This window comes from Cyprinus carpio, chromosome B25 (genome assembly GCF_018340385.1).
Source record: "Cyprinus carpio isolate SPL01 chromosome B25, ASM1834038v1, whole genome shotgun sequence".
Classification (NCBI taxonomy): Eukaryota; Metazoa; Chordata; class Actinopteri; order Cypriniformes; family Cyprinidae; genus Cyprinus; species Cyprinus carpio.
In genome coordinates this window covers 23384201-23406302 of record NC_056621.1, presented here as the reverse complement: position 1 = coordinate 23406302, position 22102 = coordinate 23384201, and the positions used below count along the sequence as shown (strand labels likewise).

Below are 22102 nucleotides of genomic sequence, written 5' to 3'. Positions count from 1 at the left end.
TTCCACCTCGGGGAGAGGGCAAGACGCTCCGCCTGTCTTTCTCAAAGGAGACTGACATGGAGGGTGTCAATGAGCTCACCAGTTGTACAAGCATTAGTTACACAAGCATTTCATGCCTAATATTATAATGAGCAGCATTAATGGGGAGCAGAGCTCGCGCAGTCGGCTCTTGGGGGGCTGATTGTGCTTTCCCCGCTGATTCAGAGCATGGGCACGCTGAAGGTGTTTCCGTAGTGTTTCAACACAGTGTCTTGTTACCTTTGGGGAACCATGGTTACAAACATAACCTGGAAATGCTTTTTTTTCACTGTGTCAAAGCATGCAGCATGCACTGCAATGCACCGTAAGGATCAAACAGGTTTTTCATAGAGTTGAATGAACTGTGTACTGTAAAAAAAACAAACAAACATGCAGCTCTGAATAACAAAATCTGAATGAGTGGAGCAAGCCAGATAGGAAAATCTGGCATTCAAATTCCACTCACCAGTTCTCACTGGTATTTTCTGAAAGCATCAGAGCTGTTTGGGACTCACAAAGTATGACCAACAGTGCCACTACATCAACACAACATTGAGTGAGGGGCAGATAGGAAACTAAGGCTGCTGCTGGAATAGGAGCTTACCCTGGAAGTACAACAGGAGATGCTCACCCTGTGGTCTGTGTGGGTCTATTTCCTCAGTATAACAACAGTATACGCTAAATCTTAAAGAGGTCATATGATGCAATTTCAATTTTTCCTTTCTCTTTAGAGTTTTACAAGCTCTTGGTGCATGAAGAAGATCTGTAAAGTTGCAAAGACTGAAGTCTCAAATCCAAAGAGATATTCTTTATCAAAGTTAAGACTCTGCCACACCCCCTACAACGGCTCATTCAAACACAACCCCACATATCTACGTCACAATGTGGAAATATTTGCGTAATGCCGACCAAATGTTCACGCAAAGAAATAAGGCGTGGTTTCAGTAGCCTAACCGCAGTTAGTGTTGAAGCAGCCATGTCAAGGAGATGCTGTGTGTATCTAGGGTGAAAGCAAAAGCACTTTATTTGGCCTTCCAAAAGTAGATGCATTTAGGAAGCTTTAAGATTACTTACAACAGAACAGCAGCATATTTTATGGACGACCGTTTCATGAACCTAGGAGAGGAGGTAATTCAGACTTTGCTACGACAATCTGGTGCTTCTGAATCAGCTACTATAAGTATGTTTTGCTATTAAAGTATTTGCTATAGACTGTTCAAATGCTGAGTTTTGTGTGCCTTGTGTGAGTAAGTGTAGCCTGGTAATACCAAACTCTGCTACTTCGCTTTGATTCGTAGACAGACCGAGTTTTGCTGCCTCCTTAACCTGATCCTCCATGAGAGCAACCAAGGGGGACACAATCACAATTATCGCCTTGCTGGACTTTGGCCTCCCCAGTTTCTCGCTGACGATCGGTAACAGTTGATAAATTAAACTTTTCTCAAAACCTGTCAGGAGTAGGGCCACAACATCACCTCCATTCAAAATGTGAAACAAACACTCTTCTTGTTCGAGCTTCAGTTGGAAAATCCCGGGAATATTCTCCACAACAGAGCGAATAGCATCCCGTGTCTCCATGTCTGCTGTCGTTTAGATTTCCCTAACCTGGGAAAATCTGGGAGCTGGTTTGCTATCTCAGACTGAGTACAGAAGCGAACTGAAATTGAGCAGAAGTACAAAGTCTGACGTAGTCAGGCTAGTGTATGTGCGTAGGTGTGTGTGAAAGAGAGAGAGACAAGGGTCACATCACAGTGGAGTCAGTTGCCTTTACCATCCGTGGCTTGTTTACTACAAACACATACGAGCATCATCACTGTGTCTGTCACGCGACTCTGTTCCCCTTTCGGGTTTGAACTGATGGTAAAACTAAGGACATTATTAATTGTCTTTACATTTATTTTGAAAGAAGAAACTTGCGAATATGGAAAGGGGCATTACATTTCCGATGAGTGTTTCGGTGTTCGGCCAATCAAAATGCCCTGGGTCAGTTGGCCAATCAGAGTAGACTGCGCTTGTCAGAAGGCGGGACTTTGTAGAAAACGACGCCTTTGAGAGAGGTGCACCAAATACAAAATACAAAAATATACAGTATTTGAAAAATAATGTGTTTTTTGAACATTAAAGCATGTCAACATATTCTGTTACACCAAATACACAAAATAATGATCTTTAAAAAAGCATCATATGACCCCTTTAAGCAAAGTTGTGATGGTTAGGGAAGGATTTGGGTGAGAAGGCCCACAACAACTTTGGCACCTGTATGCTCTTATTGCTATGAATCATCATTATTGTTGCAAATTGTAATTGATGTGTTGGCATGTGGGTGTTTTCACGCAGAAGAAAAACTGTCTGCGGATTACTCGCCTAAGTGGATAAATGTGCTATTGCTGCCAGACTTGATTCCCCAAAATCACATTGTATTTGATGCAAAACTAACTCTAGATTCTTAAGCAAACGGGGGTGTAAAAATTACTCAAAAATTATACTTTATTTAAAGTATTGATACAACTCTACTAAAAATATAAGTATCTGGCCAAAAATACACTTGAGTTAAAGTAAAAAAGTACAACTTTCAATTATACTTATGTATTTAGAAGTAACCTATAAATACATAAATAAATAAATAATTGTTTCATCATACTGAATCATCTTACAAACACAAACAAAAAAAAAATCCAAAACAGATAAACAAACACACACAAAACAATACCTAAACATAAAAACCAACATTAACACCTTCAAAAATTATATCTTTGCATAAAATGCAAGTGTATGATTCATCTAAAGATGGCACTTCAAAAACTACATAATCTGAGCGTGATGGTAATCTGTATGACCCCAGTTGATGAATCTATGGACAATATCACTCGGTGCAATGCGGCACCAGGCGCGACACAAGTGTTTTTGGTAGTTTCAGTCTGACGCAGTTATCATTTTCACATTTTGAAATTAGCTATATAGACCAAAACCACTTTTTGTACCAGGCTGTAAACACATTTTTTTCTGCTGTTAAGTTGGGCATTTTAACATGGGGAGTCTATGGGACTGACTCCCTTTTGAAGCCAGCCTCTAGCGGCCAGAAGATGAATTGCAGTGAAGGTTGCAGCTGGGGTTTTTGAAGCGGTCCCATACACATGCATCGTATGGACACTGTCAGGAGCACCCCTAAGCATAACTTGCAGCTAATTTTACATACAATTTTCATTTTTTTTCATTTTTTCTTTATTTATTTATTTTAAGATTTGTTACTCAATATACTTCGTCAGATTTGATGGCCAGAAATTTCCCTGATTATAACTGAAGCTAAAACCTGTGCGCTTGATGCATGAAGACAAAAATCACTAGCTCATCATGCATGTGTGAGCTTCTGTTACCATATTTAATGCATGCAAGGTGGAAGAAAATCATCTTGTGATGGCTACCTCCAGCATGATAATGCACCATTTCACATTTCAAATCATCACAGACTGGTTTCTTAAACACGATAGTAAATTCACTGTAATCAAATTGTCTCCACAGTTGAATGGAAGATTAGCATCATGGATGTGAAGCCGACTAATCAGAAGAAACTAAGTGATGCTATCATGTCAATATTGACCAAAATCTTTGAGAAATGTTTCCAGCCCATGCCATGATGAATTAAAGCAGTTCTGAAGGGAAAATGGGGTCCAACTTCATACTAACAAGCTGTACCTAATATAGTGGCTGGTGAGCGTACCCTATTCGGATAGGATTAGTTTTACAAGGGTAAATAGAGTAATGAAATTTTACCACAGGCCGTCTGTAATATTAATGGTCAGTTCACATGGGAAAACAAATATTACTAAAACTATCAGAAGTTGGAGTGGTAACTCGAACAACTCACCAACTCACACCAGAAAATCACATAACATTAACATACATATTTACAGCTGGTCTATTTACATGGGATTAGCATTACCTGAGGTAGGATTTTTCTGGACCTGTTCACAGAAGGTAACATTTTTTGTAATATTTAGTGACAATGTCCATAATGATTACTGAGATGCTCATTCGAACAGGACTAAAATAACTGAGAAGCTCTGCTTACAATTACTTTACCCTACCTCTCCATGTAAAACAAACCCCGTCCAAATAAAACTTAAGTGTAAGAATTTGGCAAGGCACTGCCACCTAATGGCTGTTCCTGATAACAGCCCTATTTTTTACATCAGCACCTGCCATGATGTTTCTTAACTGTCATTTCTGATACTGTAAATAGGACAGCAAACTCATTTAAAGAAATCACTGCTTGCCACTGCTATACACAATACTGTAAAAAGCACTCTCTTCTGGATGAGGTCCTGTCTGCTCTGTGCTCCTAAAAAGAATTCTGCATTTCTGTGCAAAGGGAGAAACTGCCAATATGCAAACTGCAATCAGAATTAATTTTAAGGAGGAGTTTGCAACTATTTTGTATCTCTTCAGTAAATTCAGTGCTAAAAAAGACTGCTGAAGTCTGAGACTGCTTCAACCTCTCATACAGACGGGCTGCGTGCCAGACCAGGTGCCATTAGGCTGACACGTCCTCCGGGCGCTGCCACTCAGAGCGTACGACAGGTTACAGAAGAGCTCCACTGTTTCTGGAAGGAGGTCAGGAACCAACTTATAGTAACCATTATACAATGGTGACAGCCGAGGACATGGTCTCCCTTCACCCTCTGAGAGAGAGAAAAGAAAGTATGACAGCAGAAAGTGAAAGACAGAAAAAAAAACGTCAATGTAAACATCAAACATAATCAAAGTACATGATTAAATAAAATGGTTATTGTTTAATAGGGCACCCAAAAGCACAGTAGTAATTAGCCGCTTTGCGAGCCAGGGCTAATAACGAGCTGGGAGGGGCCTAAAGCCTCGCACCTCCAGCGAGGCCAAAGTCAAAATTTCCTATAGTGTTTATAATGGTGCTACATTATAACATTATTAGGCCTTGCGTTATTATTTCTGAATGTAATAAAATGCGACTTGTACATTTTGGGGTTTTTTTACCCTCAAAACCTTAATTATTTTTGATGTGTTTTTAAAAAAACATGCAGCAAACATGCAGTTATAACAAATATGTTTCAGGAACTCATGGTTACAACAACCAGCGGGAAAAAAACCTAAGACAAGAGCCCAACTAAAGCAAACACTGATCTCTAACATGGTTCAACATCTAAATCAACATCTAAACCTTAGTTAATTCTCGATCAGATCTTCTGTAGACGTCTGACAGAAGTAAAGTCAGTCTGGTTACTAATAAGTGGAGCTGGTGATGCTGTTTGTGGGGTTGTTTAATCAGATCTTGAGAGATTTCATGTATTTTATTTCAGTTGATTTCATCTTCGTCTGTGGCTGAAGTCAGTTGTAGTAGGTCTTGTGCTGTTGTTTGTTAACAGCAGCTGTTCCTCACTAATGCTCAATCAGCACTTAATTACTAAACTGCAAAGTTTTAAAAGTTTAAGCCATGGTTTAAGACAAGGCAATCTGTTTACTCAAATGGTCTTATTTTTGTTAAAATCTTATTTTTGTTAAGTATATTTGGGTAAAGAATTCCTACATTTAACAGCTCTGACAAAAAAAAAAAAAAAAAAAAACGTAAAGTATACCTAATATTTTTCAATACAATACACATATAATAAATAATTACCTATAAAAGTTTAGCAATATTAACAATTTTAGCAGGCAAAAGTTAATCTGCTAAATTATTATTCATAATAATAGCCAATAGGAAAATGTTGAAATTTTAACAAACCACCATTATTTTGATCAGCGTTTCTTAGTTTCTTTGCTTTTCAGTATTTGTCATGCTTATAATATGTAGTGTTTCAACATAAATACTTCTGCATTAATAAAGAAGAACATTTTAAAGTTAAGGTGGATTATAGTGCATTATATGTCTTGTGATGGATGCCAACCTATAATAAAAATGATAAATAATATAAAAAGGGTTGATCATTTTGGTGGTGACAATCATCAAACTAATTCAGTTAAATAGATCAACAGCAATGGATGCTGGGAGTATTGATTGAGTTTTGTACTACGTTGATACCCAGCATGCATTCCAGCTAAATTTTTCTTTTGTTGATTTTCACCATTGTTGAGTTCCATATGCTGATTCTTGAAGTCAAATTAATTCAGCAATTTAACAAGTGATTAATTGACAGAAGTATGACAGCTGTCCCCGTGCTTTATCATTCACATATAAAAAACACAACAATTATTAAAACATTCTCACAAAGATTACAGTCACCATCAGCCGATCCCAAAAGATCTTAGTTTTCATTGCTTCAGCAAATGCTTTTGAACACATTTTTACCTAACCTAACATTGAAGTACAACGAGTCAAGAGCCAAACTAAAGCAAATGCTGATCGCAATAATGGTGTTTTGATGAAATTTCTACATTATTTCAACATTAATTACAGGTGCAAAAGTAATGTTATTTCAGTGCCGTTAACACTGACAAATCAACTATTTCTAACATCGATTCAGTGGTTGCTTGCTATCAGGATGTGTTCTCCTCAGCTGTGGGATCACACATGCGCACTTTGAGGTGCCAGAGCTAATATTTTTGGGTATATTTTACTTTTTTTTTTCTTTTTGCAGTTATTACTGTGAACAAATAGGTAGTGTAAGTAGAATTTACCCATTATTATATATTTTACTTGCTAACAAATCTACTTAAGTATATTCTAACTGATTTTCATGGGGGTTTTTTGGGGGGGGGACGTATGGAAAAGAAAAAAGAAAAAAGTAGTTACTGATTAGCTAATAGGGAACTACCACATTCGACTAAGCACTATTACTCACTAATTCATTAATTAGTGAGTTGTTAGATACTTGTAGTTACTAGAGTGCTAATATTGCATTACTCGTGTTCTTGTGAAGTTATTCATTAATGATGGAGCAGTATTCTAAAGTGTTACCATCTTTTGTTTTGGGAAATGTGAGAGGTAGATTTTTATTATGGATGTGAGTTGGGAAGAATTTATCAGTTCCAATTTATCTTAACAATTCCAGTTCCGTAATGGTTCCATTAACAATTCTTATAGTACTTTTAACGAATAAATATTTGCAAAAAAGAAACGCAACTCCAGTGCCAAAGAATCAGATAATTTCAATTCATTTTGAAATCAGACAACACTGGTTGTGTTGTACATTTTTGATTCACTAAAAAGAACTGGCTCATATTTATTTCTCTACACTGATTGGGTTGTCTATTTAGTAGGGTACAATGGGGCTAAATGTGCACAAGGTCAAAAAGCACATTTTACCTTATTCTCCTTTAAACCACTAGATGGTGCCAAAATTCACCTCAACACATTTCTTAACAACCACGGATATGCACATGGATATTTGGCTGATCCATGGACAGCAATACAAGGTTGATTCTAGCTAATTTTAGCTAATATTATCTAAATATATAATATACAATATTATAATATTATCTAATATTTATCTCATTTTTTTTTTTTGTAAATGTTGTAAATTTAAGAAGAAAAGGTAAAATGATCAACTCAAAGTAATTAAAGCAGCAGTTTTTCAATGACAGAAGAATATGTAAAAGTACGGTATTTGGGGTAAAAATGTGCACCTGCCATTGGCGCTAAAGCACAAAAATTAGCATGATAATAAATAGATGGCTGAATTGTTCGTGTTTTTTTTTTTTTTTTTTTGACCAACTTAAAACCACCAAACTTTGCCAAAGTGATTGTTCTGAACAAGTATTAACTTAAAAGCATTAACATATTACTTTAGCTAAAGTATTTGTATATATATTTTCTGCGTTTTCCCCCACCCCTAATATACCAAAATATGACATACAAACCACCAGATTTAAACACAAACAGACACACACACACACACACACACACACATACATATATATATATATATATATATTACACGGCTCTGTGGAATACTTGATTCTGATTGGTCAGCCGTGACATTCCGAGGTATGTTATTCCTGGATAACAGCCTGTGAAAGCTAATAACACAGGCTCATCCGGGTAACACCGGTCGGCGCTGTACTCTTGCTTGTACTATGTTTTTTTTTCTTGGTGGAAGCTTTGCGTTTGTTTAGCTAATAAAATATTAAAACCCGATTCAAAATGGTGTACAATTATTTAATTATGTCATCCTGGTAAAAATATACTTGTGGCAACCATTAACAAAGACTGGACATAATTATTGAAAAAGCAATTAAACTGTATAAATCACTATAAAACATTTAATTGTGTTACCAATAATCTGCCCAGATTCACCTTCCATGTCTGTGTTTTGTTGAGATTCGTTTTTTGTCTCTTGTTGTAAATCCTGTTCTGACGTCTTTACGTTCACTGTATCCACTTTGACCTTTTCCATAGGTTTAGCCATCATTGTCATTTTATCAGTTGTTTTGCTCACGGTTGGCATGACTGTTGTGTTGTAATTTCCAATAGTAGCTGATGGGAGTTGCTCAGTTTCTTCAAACAGTGTCCCCAAATTTTCTATGTCATTCCTATTGAAAAATTTAGTGTTATTTCCTTTGTGTATTGTATCTATTTCATAAAGAATATTGTCTTTCTCATCTTCAGTCAGGCTTAATATTGTGTATTGAGGTCCATCGATTCTTTTTTGTCCTTTGTCCATTCCACCATCCTTGGTTTTGTCAGCCTTTGTGGTCTGATTATTGGCCATCCTATTGTCTATCAAGACAATATCTATATATTCCATGCCCAAATCTTTTGTTGGACTTCCAACTTTCTTTCCGATATCTAAATGTGCGTCTTTGTCAAAGGGTTTAAGAGCGTCCTTATCCTCTCCAGTTTCCTTCTTTCTGATTGTGTTAATGCTGCTATCAGCATCTTTGTTTTCAGCTTTAGGTTTTTCTTTTACAAAATCTCTCCCAAAATCTATGCCCATGTCTTCGCCAAACTTTCCATCTTGCCCCACGTTATCTTTTCCAGGGGTAGGCTTTTGTGGTTTTATATCTTTGACTGTTTTTGACTCATTTTCTTTTTCTTGTGAAGTTTTGTTCTTGGCAAGGGCCAGTTCGTCTTGTCCGGTAGGTCTGTGTTTGCCTTGGTTTTGTTCAGTATCTGCTGCAGGAATTTTGTCCAGCTCTGTAAATAGAAGAAATTCAAAGGTTTAATTAAAGCACTGCTCTACCACCGAAAAACTGAAGTAGAAATGGAAAAAGAAAATAACCACAGACCTACCATACTGTATATGCCAACGATAAACTGACTATAATGATTTAATGTAAAATACATTGAAGACTTGAGATGCTTGATGTTATAAGCAGTGACCATGGAGACAATCTAGCTATCCAGTGTCAGGACCAAGAGCTACTAAGTCATTGTATTGTAAACAGTTCAGTACCTTTGACACAGGTTGGTGCTGTCCCACTCCAAGTGTTATTGCCCAGACAGGTTCTCTGAGGGATTCCATTCAGTTTGTATAGCTTATAGCAGAAATACTGTATAGCAATAATTACATCATTTGGTCCATAAACGAGGAAGTGATCACCATGCTCTGGCTTTGGAGGAATGCCGCAGTTTTGGTCAGGCACTGATGAAAAGATACAGTCAAGCTTCAACTATGATCAAATTAATTTTAACCCAAGTACAATGACTCAATTTTAGCCTTGCTTGTAGATCCATATGTTATGATGAGTTTTTAGTTGCTTACCACACTGTGGACTTGGTGTACTCCATGACCCATCCAATAAACAGGTGGCCATCCTGAAACCCTTTAATGTGTATCCAGGGTCACACTGGAACACAGCACGTCCTCCAATCCTTACATCCAGATGCTCTGTATTCCCGTGGGCTGGAACCAAAGGCCTTCTGCACTCAAGCACTGGGAGATCATATATACATTCACAGGGCTCGGCATTAGTTGGGAGGGAAAGGGCCCTTTATAAAAGTTAAAAAAGTGTCCTAGAAATCAATTGAATATTATAATAATATTAAGAATAAAATACAATTTTTATTATGCATGACTGATTTACTTGTCCAAATCACAAGCACAAAACAAGCCCTGCAACTGTTACATGCTACGGTATAAAAGTGTGATGGAACACATTCTGTTATTATTTATTTTGCACCACAGTGTGGCAGTATGATGTAAGATCAAAAAGACATTGATAACTCTTTTTTTCTTAGTGGTTGGTTCAGGTCATGTGACTCTTAGGTTAGAGGTTAACCAGTAAATGACTGCAGTGTTCTAGATTCTCTCCATTCAGTTAGCCAGAAATTGCTCCTCTCCCTGTTTGCCTCACATGTTGTGCCTTGCAGAGTCTCTCTCTCTCTCTCTCTCTCTCTTTTTTTTTTTTTTTTTCTACAAAAAAGAGAAAAGAAGTGGAAAAGAGCAGAACCTCAACTTTCCTCCTGTGTTCGACACTTTTCTGAATCCTGTAGCTTACTGTCAAGTTGGTATAGAAGGAACACACATCAGGGGCAGAATAAAAAGTGCAGCATTAAGAAATACACGGCATAAATTCGCCTTGTAAGGGTAGTAGTATAAACAAGTGTTAACACATTTTAAACAAAACAACATCAGCAGCAGCAGCAGGAACAACAAATTAGCTGCAATTTGAGTCTAGACTTAACCTCTAGTCATGTCTGTGTATGGATAGAATTAAATTGTAATTTATCTCTTAAAAAGACTGTTCTCACCATGTTCACATCTCTTTCCAGTATATCCAGCCAGGCAGGCGCAGTGGAAGGAGTGAGAGGAGTCTACGATGCAGGTGCCATCATGCAGACATGGAGAAGATATGCATTCTACACAAATACATTTACACGTTACTCATTCAGTTCCAACAATAATACATTATGTATTATATACTGTACACATGCCTAAACACACATATATAAATACAGATGTTATGTTAAATTTACAAGAAATCAAGAAAATACAAAATCTGTTTCCTTGAGAGGCCAAATGCATATAGTACATGCATTGGGGCTTTCAAGATGATATTGTCAAGGATAATCTTTTTGGACTTTTTATCTTTTGTTTGTTAATAAAACCTGCAAATAAATTCATGTTTCAGACTCCTACTTGCAACCAGTTGCAAATATATCTTGAATTACAGAAATTTTATACAATTGCATTTTTTCCCCTCATTTTAACCCTGTGACATGCAAAGATCGCAGGTGGCCGCAGATTATTATTGTACAAAATTTACAGCATGTTAAAACATAATACTTATACTTGATCTGGACAAACTGTATCATTAGGAAGATTATAGACTCTAGCTTCGATATTTGACCACTGTGATAGTAATTTCTTTATTTAAGGAGTGCAAAATAATCAATATCTTTGCCATGTTCAGGAATAAGTATTATTAAGCCTTGTTTATAACCCTTTCCTCTATATGTGTCATGGATCCTGTGCCTGCTCTTCCATTCACTCACCACCAGAGATTACCCGCTCATTACTATGGACTCTAGCGCCACACTAACAGTTGCACTTCACCCCAGACTACATTTCCCATCATCCATTGCACTGATTACACATGTGGCTGCAGCTAATCACACACTCTACATAAGCCATGGACTTCCTCGTTTGCCTGTATCTGTCTCCTAGTGATAGCAACATTACGGAGCCAGTTTTCAGTCATAGTTCTCCAGTTCTTGCTCCTAGATGTAGTCTTAGTTTAGTCACGTCGTGTTGCTTGAATGCCTGTTACTTGATCTCCTGCCTGTCTAGGATTATTCTCTTGTTTTGTCGTTTGGACTCTGTTTGCCCCTTGCCTGGATTATTGCATGTTTTGGATTACCCGTTTGCCTCGCCCCCTGGATTACGGGAGGCCTACACAGGGCACTGGAGGGGGCAGCACCTGTGGCTTGTTGGTATGGATCCTAATTCGTCGGTCATCACCGATGTGATGTTGAGAGTGACCGACTGAAAGGGAACATCTCGGTTACATATGTAACCCTCATTCTCTGAAGGAGGGAACAGAGACGTTACATCCCGTCGGCCACAGTTGCTGTACCACCACTGAGCTGCCAGGTCACCAGCTCGGCTCCTCATCGAAAACATGCGAAATCCACATGCCTATGTCCATTGGCTCGTTTAGTAACAATCGAAGCGGATTGGTCTCTCTAGCGAGATCCCAGTTCGTCGGTCATCACTGACGTGAATTCTCTGTTCCCTCCTTCGAGGAACGAGGGTTACATACCTAACCGAGATGTTTTGATATATGTAAGGTAGGAGATTTAGAACATATCTTCATGGAACAGGATCTTTACGTAATATCCTAATGATTTTTGGCATAAAAGAGAAATGTATAATTTTGACCCGTTCAGTGTATTTTTGGCTATTGCTACAAATATACCTGTGCTACTTATGACTGATTTTATGGTCCAGGGTCACATATTGGTTTTATTCAGGGTGATGAATTCTTTAAACAGGTCTGACTTGAATTCAACTTTAAACACTCCACCTTGAGAGTGCCAACATTAAATCCAAGATTCTTTGATTCTCTGAGTTTGTTCTTGTAAAGTGTTTACCCAAGTGTGCACACTCTTAAATATTGACTACACATTTTGGCAGCAGAGTGTGGTCTGTCTGATCATTTTACCAGCTGCAACAGTATGGCACCTTAAATGTTTACCATTTGTAACTCAAATCACAACATTTAACAAAATAATACCTAAAAGTATTTGCTCATAAACTCATTTTGGTTTATAAATGTGTAAAGTCAGCATTTTGTCTTTCATAATGCCGATTAAAAGTGTACAAGTGATAAACTAAAATTCTGCATTATTATATCCCAAAATGAATTAGTTTACTAATTTTTAGTAATTAACAATTTTCAAAAATTTCTAAAAATCAAATATAAATCTTGAAAAATCACCCTTTTTGAAATAGAAACTCCCCCTGTACCATATAATAACCCAGCTAATGTTAGATGCTTCAATGTATTATGATTTGTCTGTATTTACATTGTTTAATGGATGAACTGAGACCTGTAGAAGAGAGTTTTGCATCTGTCCCCAGTCCCAAGCAATCAGATGTTGATGACCACAGATGTACATCTAAAAACGTTGCCGCTGTTAGAACACAGTGGAAAGACCACGTCTTCGAGGAGCATACATACAGAGACAACACAGTTTAACTTATGTAAAAGAGTCAACGCAGTGCGATACTTTCAAGCCTCCTGCTCTGAAGAATGACTATGACTTAAATCTGTTCACCGGTCTCCAACTCCACACATTTCATACCCTTGTAGCTGTTCTGCGTCCCCATGGGAATCTGACTTACCAGACTGAAATTGAACAGGTGCTGACACTAATGAAACTGAAATTAAACCTGTTGATAGAAGATCTAGCCATTCGATTCCATATATCAGTGAGTCAAGTGAGCAGGATAATTTCTTTTTGGATTGACACCATGGCTGTAGCCTTGAAGGATCTGATACCATGGCTCCCCAAAGAAACAATCAGGGCCATGCAATTGCATTTAAGCAACATTATCCCAATGTTACCTGTATCTTAGGCTGCAGTGAAAGTGAAGTGCAAAGACCAAGGAACCTAGACTCACGGTCTGAAACATACAGCCACTACAATGCTTGCAACACTATCAAGGTGGCTATTGCACCATGTGGTCTAGTAATGTTTATATCTGCAGCATATGGGGGACACTGTAGTGACAAACTTATCACATGTGATTCTGGCATTCTTGAATACCTCCATCAAGGAGATGAGGTGATGGTGGACAGGGGTTTTTGATTAGAGACTTGTTGTTTGAAAGACAAGTTAATTTAATAATTCCTCACTTCGCCAACAAAACACAGCTGACAAAAAAAAAAAAAAAGAAAGTAACATGTCGCCGCAGGAATGCAAATGTAAGGATACATGTTGAACGTGCAATTAGGAGACTGAAAGTATACAACACTCTCAGAAAAAAAGGTACAAAAGCTGTAAATGTGGCGGTACCTTTTCAAAAGGTACACTTTTGTAGCTTTTACACTTTAGGTATTAATATGTACCTTTAAGGTATCAATATGGACTCTTTAGGTACAAAGCTGTGACTTTTGAAAAGGTACCGCCCCAGTGACAACTTTTGTACCTTTTTTTCTGAGAGTGAAGGTGTTATCACAAACCTTGCCTATCACCCTTATGCCAAAGATAGATAAAATTCTGTGTACTGTATATGTGCAGCTTTAGTGAATTTGTGTGGTGAACTGATCCGTGAAGCAGATAATTAAAGAGGTCATTTGATTCAATTTCAAATTTTTCTTTCTCTTTGGAGTGTTACAAGCTCTTGGTGCATAAAGAAGATCTGTAAAGTTGCAAAGGCTAAAGTCTCAAATCCAAATAGAAATTCTTTATAAAAGTTAAGAGTCAACCACTTCTACCTACAACTGCTCATTCTAACACGCCCCCACATGTCTACGTCATGATGTGGGAAGATTTGCATAACATCGCCCAAATGTTCACACAAAGAAAGGATGCGTAACTTTGATTCTCGCTGTAGTATTGTTGCTGCTACCTTTATGAAGATGCTGTGTGATCATTGTGAAAGAGAAACTACTTTGTTTGGCCTTCCAAAAGAGGATGATATCCGCTTCGTCATGCCTAGAACTGATACATGCTGGTCGCTGCGGAAATACAGTGGTGGTCAGAATTATTGGCACCCTTGGTAAATATGATCAAAGAAGGCTGTGAAAATAAATCTACATTGTTAATCATTTTGATCTTATATTTTAAAAAATCACATAAATCTAACCTTTCATTGGAGAATGGGAATTTAAAATAGGGGGAAGTATCATTATGACATTAATGATTTTCTCTAATACACATTGGACACAATTAACAGCACCCTTTTATTCAATGCTTTTTGAAACCCCCATTTTTGCCAAAATAACAGCTCTGCAGTGTTGAGAAGGTTACTCTGGAAATGTAATAGGTTATAGATTACAAGTTACCCTGTTTAAAATGTAATAGTAGTGTAACTTTTTCAATTACTTTATTAAGGTAATGTAACTGATTACTTTTGATTACTTTTGATTACTTTTCTAAATTTCTAATGAGTGTTTATTTTCAACTGTAAATCATTTTCAAACATTTACACCATGCAGGGTTAACCTTACAGTAGTGCTCAACACTGTCAAACTTTCACAATCTTTCATCACTAGAATTAAGATGATTAAATTTGAACACATCCACCACAAAATCAGACTTTAGTACCGCCTTTTACTTTGAGATCGATCTGAAGTTCAGTGCAGATTTAAAATCATAAGAAAACGTTTACTAATACTGATTTTGTAACCAAATATTTGCATGACTACAGGAAACACTGCTTCTAACAATGGTTTGGGAAAAAAATAGTTAATTAAAAAATAATAATAAATAAAAGCATATATATCAGCTCAAAAACGGATATCTAATAAGCAAGTGTCCTATTCTGTGTACTAAACTCCTGAAACACTGGTGTCTTTTTGAAACATTGCTGTCACTTTGTATATGATATGAAAGATAGTTTTCTCAAAATAAGTAAAATGCTCATGAAGTGACTCAGAGCAGTTCTAAAGATGATGTTTATTTGTTCATGTACTCATATATTGAGGTGGCAGAGGCTGAAAACACAGTGAGCTTCAGTAGGTCTATGTGTAGTAAATGAAACCGCATGTCTGCGTCATTAATTTCCACGAGGGGCGGACTAAGAAAAAAAAATCAGGCCAGGAAATCTCGTACTCATACACCCACAACACATTCTGAAACATGGACAACCCTATTTTTTTGTATGGACCTCACATACAATTTTTTTTTTAAATCTTTAGGTTTGGGACATGCAGAATAATTATAAGTTCTCTCCTGAACTGCACCTTCACTTCCATTTTGCTTTTCAGTCTCTTTATTTTGCCATATCTCTCACATGACTTTAATACTCAAGATTCAACAAAAGTATACTTTCTCAATTGTCTGCATGTCAAAATGAGTACATCACTACAATATCTTTATAGACAAATCCTAATACTGATCATGAGTCATGTTTTTCCCTTATAAAAATTAACCATGCTTTTATTATAGTAACCATGTTTTGTAACCAAGCACAGTAACCATGTTTTTTGTTTTGTTTTTGTTTGTTTTTTGGCAAATGGATTACCATTTGTACTTATTTTTAAATAAATTCATTTTAATTTGTGGTTACCATGGTTTAACAATATTAACCACTGTCTTTGGATTTATAGTAAACTCATCGTTAATTTTGGTAAGGGTTGTGTTGTTGTCTGCCCTAGCTCCCCCTAAACCTATAATACAATATGATTATTTTTCCGCTAAATTACTACTGTAACATTACAATAGATAATAATGATATTCTTTATAAAGTATTTTGAGTGATGACTGATGAGCAACGGGCTGCTGCTGCTGCTTAACTAAGTAAACAAAGACAAAACTACAATAGCATCTTTACAGATGAAACTGACCTGCACTTGAAACCCTGAACAGTAGTTTTTCTCTTCTGCTCCACCTGTGCGCTTCATTCTCTCTCTCGCATTGATTACTCTGAGTCTGGAGGAGCCGTGAAGAGCGCGCGAGCCGAAGCATTGCAGTCACGACTAACCGATTCATGATTTATTAGAGATTTAATTATCGAATGGCGGATTCGGAAATAATCGCTTTAGTACATTCGGCATGCAATTATACGATAATAATATTAAAATAGCGGGCCAATCGGTTGCCAGACCTCCTGATGGCCAGTACAGCCTGATTTCCACAGACACGCAGAACGTTCATATATTGTCTTTTTGCAGCTTAATATTAATAGACACTAGTCCATATCTCATTTTGATTCAAGTGTACTGACCTACTTTTGATTTATTCGTCCAAAATGTGGCATATTCCATCCGCGTTAGGCAACAGGAATTCCATTTTTATGACTGGATTCTATGAACCAGACTGTGTTTTCCGCATTGCAGAAATTATAGGGCCTTGTTATTATTGTATTTTTATTGTATTTTTATTTAGTTTTTCTTTTGATAGGGAATTAAGTCTTTTCTGTTAGGAGCTGGCTTGGTGTTTGTTTGTTGTTTTGGCCTTTGCTCACCCCTGAAGTTGTGCTTTTACTCTGTGGTTCTGTAAATAAATGTATAAAGGATCTCTGATTGTTGATTTTAGTTTATGTTGCAGTTTATACGGCTGTCGCAACAGCCGTATGTCTCAGAATAGTCAGTGCAATTTGGGAAAGAAATAAATTAAATCTGCATGTGGATGTGTGTAAATATTCAAATGTAATCCCCTTTGTAATCGTTAACATTTTCATAAGTAACTAATTTAATTACACATTTTTTTCTTAGTAACTGATTACAGTTACATTTACAGTATTTTGTAATTAAATTACGTAACGCCGTTACATGTATCTAGTTACTCCCCAACACTGCAGCTCTGGGTTTTCTCCTGATGAGGTTAGAGAAAATCTGACAAGAGATCAGAGACAATTCCTTCATCCAGAATCTCTCCAGACCCTTCAGATTCCCAGCTCCATGATAGCGCTTCTCCTCTTCAGTTCACCACACTCATTATCTGTAGGGTTCAGGTCAGAGAACTGGAATGGTCATAGCAGAAGCTTGGTTTTGTGCCCAGTGGCCCATTTTAGTGTTGTTTTTAAACTTTGTTTTTGGATTATTGTCCGGTTTGAAGATCTGAACATGGCCCATTATAAGATTTCTAACAGAGTCAGTTATTTTTTGATTGTTTTTTAATCTGCTGGTATTTGATAGAATCAAAGATGCCATGTATCTAAACAAGATTTCCAGGACCTCCAGCAGAAATATAAGCCCACAACATCAAAAATAGAGCAGTATGGAGTCACGTGGGACCACCGAGGAAGATGGCCGCACACTAGAGGAGCTTCTAAAGCCCGTTGATTAATGTTCTGAATTTGGAGACATACGCTTCAATTGTGGTCATAATTTTGACACCCTTTGTCGACTTTGAGGTTTCTTAAGGACTGCAGCCTTCTGAAAAATGGCAAGTAATAACAAAGCAAACTTTTTCAAAGGAGCTACCACGAGGAAGAAGCAAGCTAGCATTAGCCTCGCCCCTGCCCAGACCCCGGAGCTAGAGCCGCCTGAAAGCACACCTGCGACTGATGACGCCCCTCCAGCGGCAACGGAGGAGAGCACGGGGAGCGACACCAAAAAAAAGTTTTAGAAGAAATAAAGAAAATGAATGCTACTCTTCAGGCGGTGGCAAAAGATGTCACCACTATTAAAGACACAACTAAAGAACTAAAAGACTCAGTGGAAGATATAAAAGTGAGGATGGGAGAGGCGGAACAGCGTATATCAGACATTGAAGATGCTAGTGCGCTTACTGAGGCAAAAGTGGACAAATGCGAGGAGAGGCTGGAGGTGTTGAGGTCACGCGTGGAGGACCTGGAAAACCGCAGTAGGAGAAGTAATGTAAGGATTATCGGACTTAAAGAAGCTGTGGAGGAACCTGGAAAAGTGGATCAATATGTGATGAAGATTCTGGATAAAGCATTTGAGCTTTCTGGAAGTGAATTTGAAATTGAACGTGCGCATTGTTCCCCTGTACCAATGCCGGACCCTAATGAACCTCCCAGGGCGATACTTGTCCGCTTTCTACGTTCATCTGCCAGGGATAAAGTAATACGAGTGGCCAGAGAGAAACGGGGTATCGACTGGGAAGGCGCTAAGCTTTCCTTCTTTGAGGATGTTACGAGGGAGTTGGCGGAGAAGAGAAAAGCGTTCAAACCGGCGAAAAAGCGTCTTAGCGATCTACAAGTGAAGCATAGGCTGGCTTAGCCTGCAACACTTATGTTTATGTGACAAAAGAAAACGTTCAAAGATGGAAAGAAGGCTGAGAAATTTCTGCAGGAGTTGAGTTAGAGGAGTGCGGGACTTAATGTAACATATGGAGGAGTGTTTGTCAACCGAAAACTGTAAGGTAACAAACAATGGGTATAACGGGACTGAATGGGTTGTGCTGCTGTCGGACATCTAATGTGTCTCACGGACCAAGTAAAGTTTAGTGACTCAAGTTATAGTTAGTTCGGGCTGGGTAGGATGGGAAGGAGGGGAGGTGGGGGTCACTTAGCAACGTTGATCTGGGTTGCTATGCAAAGAAGGATGTTCATTTTGTTCATGTTTGATTTTTCTAAGACAGCTAGTTTTAATGGGCCGGATATGTTTTGTAATACTGAGTGCCTATATATATATATATATATATATTTGAGTTGTGTAATGTTTTTGGCTTTGGCCAGGTTTGTAAAGCGCACAGGGAATATCCCTCCACTTTTTTTTTTTTTTTTTTTTTTTTTGATAAAGATGAATAGGTATATTAAAATAATATCATGGAACATAAAAGGATGTGGGAACCCAGTTAAAAGGAGGAAGGTTCTGACATTTAAAATCTAAAAATACAGATATAGCATTTATCCAGGAATCTCACATTGTAGGAGAGGACGAGCCAAAAAAGTTTTAAAGAGATTGGGTGGCCACCGTCTTTCATAGTTCATATTCAAGCAAACAAAATGGTGTTTTGATCCTTATTAATAAAAAATTAAGCTTTGTGATGCTGAAAAAATATAATGATAAGGAAGAGTGCATTATATGTTTGGAAGCGTTAATAAACGGGGTTCGAACAATTTTGCGTAATTTATGTATACCTAATAAAGAGGAGCCAGATTTTTTTCATGGAATTAACAAGATAATAGGGGATCGTGAGGGGCAGGTTATATTGGCCGGAGATTTCATATCAAAGTCTTTGGCAGATGCAATTGAAGGTTGTGAGATTGGTACCATTGCCATTAGTGATCATGCCACAGTAGAGTTGCAAATCGATTTGAACACGGATAAAACAAAGAGGGGTCGCTGGAGGCTCAATACTATGTTGTTGCAAAATAAAATGTTTAGTGAGGAGTTAACAAAGGATCTGAAATTTTTCTTTGAAATCAATATGGGTTCCACAGATGAAGTAGCCACAGTTTGGGAAGCATCCAAAGCATATATAAGAGGAAAGATAATTGCATATGCGACAAAAGTTTAAAAAAAAAGTAATTTAGAAAGAGAAAAAAATTTGGAAATAGAAATACGTGAATTGGAGAAGGATTTGGCGAGACAATATTCAAATGATAAATACCAGACTATTTGTAAATTAAAATATCAGTTAAATGATGTTTATAATAAAAAGGCTGAATATGCCTTATTTAGGCTTAGAACAAAATTTTATGAAGGTGGTGAAAAGAATGGTAGATTATTAGTGAGAAAATTGAAGCAGCAAGGTAACCTAAATAATATATCAATGATTAAAAAAGATAACCAAGTGGTAACCTCATCAAAGGAAATAAACTCAATTTTCAAATCATTCTATCAAGACGTGTATACTTCTGCTGGTGCGCTTAATGAGGAGGAGGTGGAGACATTTTTCTCAGGCCTACAATTACCAACTCTTTCTAGTGAACAAAAAGCAAGGCTGGATGCACCTATAACGGAAGAAGAGGTCAGAGCTGCTATTTCATCAATGAAAAATGGGAAGTCGCCAGGTTGGGATGGCTTCCCGACCTAATATTATAAGAAATATATTGATATTCTGGCTCCAGTCTTGCATAAAGTTTATCTTGAGGCACTAGAAATAGGCTCCTTACCAGGTACATTTAATGACGCACTAATCTCCCTTATTCCTAAAAAAGATAGGGATATTTCAGATCCAGCGAATTACCGACCAGTAAGCCTTTTAGGAGTTGATTGTAAGATTTTAACAAAGGTTTTAGCCTCCCGATTGGATAAGATATTGCCAGATATTATCAATTGTGATCAAGTTGGTTTTATTAAGAATACACTGTAAAAAATAAGTGTCATTTTAACTGTACAATTTTGTAAAAACGCTACAAAAAAAAGTGTTAATAGGTTAACAGTAAGTTCCTGTACTATATACAGGGAAAAACTGTAAAAGATCTAACCAGACATTTCATGTAATTTTACAGTAAAATGCTGTTAATTTTACAGTTTTTAGAAATAAAAAAAGAACAAATCAATGTATAATTTACACTCAAAAACTGTAAACTGATATTCCCAGAATTCCCTGTGTGACGCTCCACATTTGAAAGTATTTTTGTTTAAATAATCATGTTTTTTAATAGTTTTTTGTTATCAGTTGTACATTTTGGCTTTATGTTACATCTTCTGCTGTTTAATGAAAGTTTATTGAATTGTTTAAGTATCGTGTGTCACCATGATGGTGTTTTGTGTTTGCATGAATGACTTTGTGCACCTTCTATATATTAATATAAACTTCTGCTTGTGGCGAAGCTACTTGTGATGAACTTCGATTCTTCATGTGGCTTTCTCTTTTACCACCTGCATTATTATGGTGGTTGTCAGTATGTTAAAGGTACAAAACAGATTTTAATAGCAGTGTGCGTTGTTGAATTTACTGGTTTACATTAAAATTTTCTTGTTTGTAAATAACAGTTTTATACTGTAAAATTTACAGTTTTTGGCCGTAATTGTGTTTTACAGTTTTTTTCTGTATTTTTTACAAAAGTATTCTGGCAACCACAGCTGCCAAAATTATTTTGTAAAAACTACAGACTTTTTTTTACAGTGTATTTTTTACAAAAGTATTCTGGCAACCACAGCTGCCAAAATTATTTTGTAAAAACTACAGACTTTTTTTTACAGTGTAGGTGTTCGGGTGATAACATGAGAAGACTTATTCATCTTATACACAAAAGTAAATCTAGTCTAGACCCGGTGGCGGCCTTCTCGCTTGATGCGGAGAAGGCCTTTGACTGGGTAGAATGGGGCTTTCTTATGCCAGCCCTTTTAAGGTTCGGGATGGGGCCTGGATTTTGTAGATGGGTGAAAACGATATATTCCAGTCCGAGGGCAGCAGTTTTGACAAATGGATTGGTGTCCGACTTTTTCCATCTCTCACGCGGGACCCGTCAGGGGTGTTCTTTGTCCCCACTGCTCTTCATGATATTTCTGGAACCACTAGCTCTAGCTATCCACGCTAATACAGATATCAGAGGTGTTCACGCAGGGGGTGCGGAACACAAGCTGTTTCTGTATGCCGACAACATCTTAGCAGTGTTAACTGATCCCATGCAATCTCTAC

The 22102-nt window shown here is 37.3% G+C and overlaps 1 protein-coding gene across 4 annotated transcripts in view; it reads right to left on the bottom strand.

Annotated features, from left to right (window-relative positions):
* Positions 1–22102, bottom strand: part of pamr1b (peptidase domain containing associated with muscle regeneration 1b) — a 169191-nt gene that overhangs the window by 8539 nt on the left and 138550 nt on the right. For all 4 annotated transcript variants that reach the window (XM_042753304.1, XM_042753305.1, XM_042753306.1 and 1 more), the window contains 5 exons: positions 10679–10786; positions 9690–9860; positions 9381–9569; positions 8282–9121; positions 4512–4697 (listed from right to left, as the gene is read on the bottom strand). In XM_042753304.1, coding sequence (XP_042609238.1) covers positions 4512–4697; positions 8282–9121; positions 9381–9569; positions 9690–9860; positions 10679–10786 — 1494 coding nt within the window. The remainder of the gene's footprint in view (positions 1–4511; positions 4698–8281; positions 9122–9380; positions 9570–9689; positions 9861–10678; positions 10787–22102) is intronic.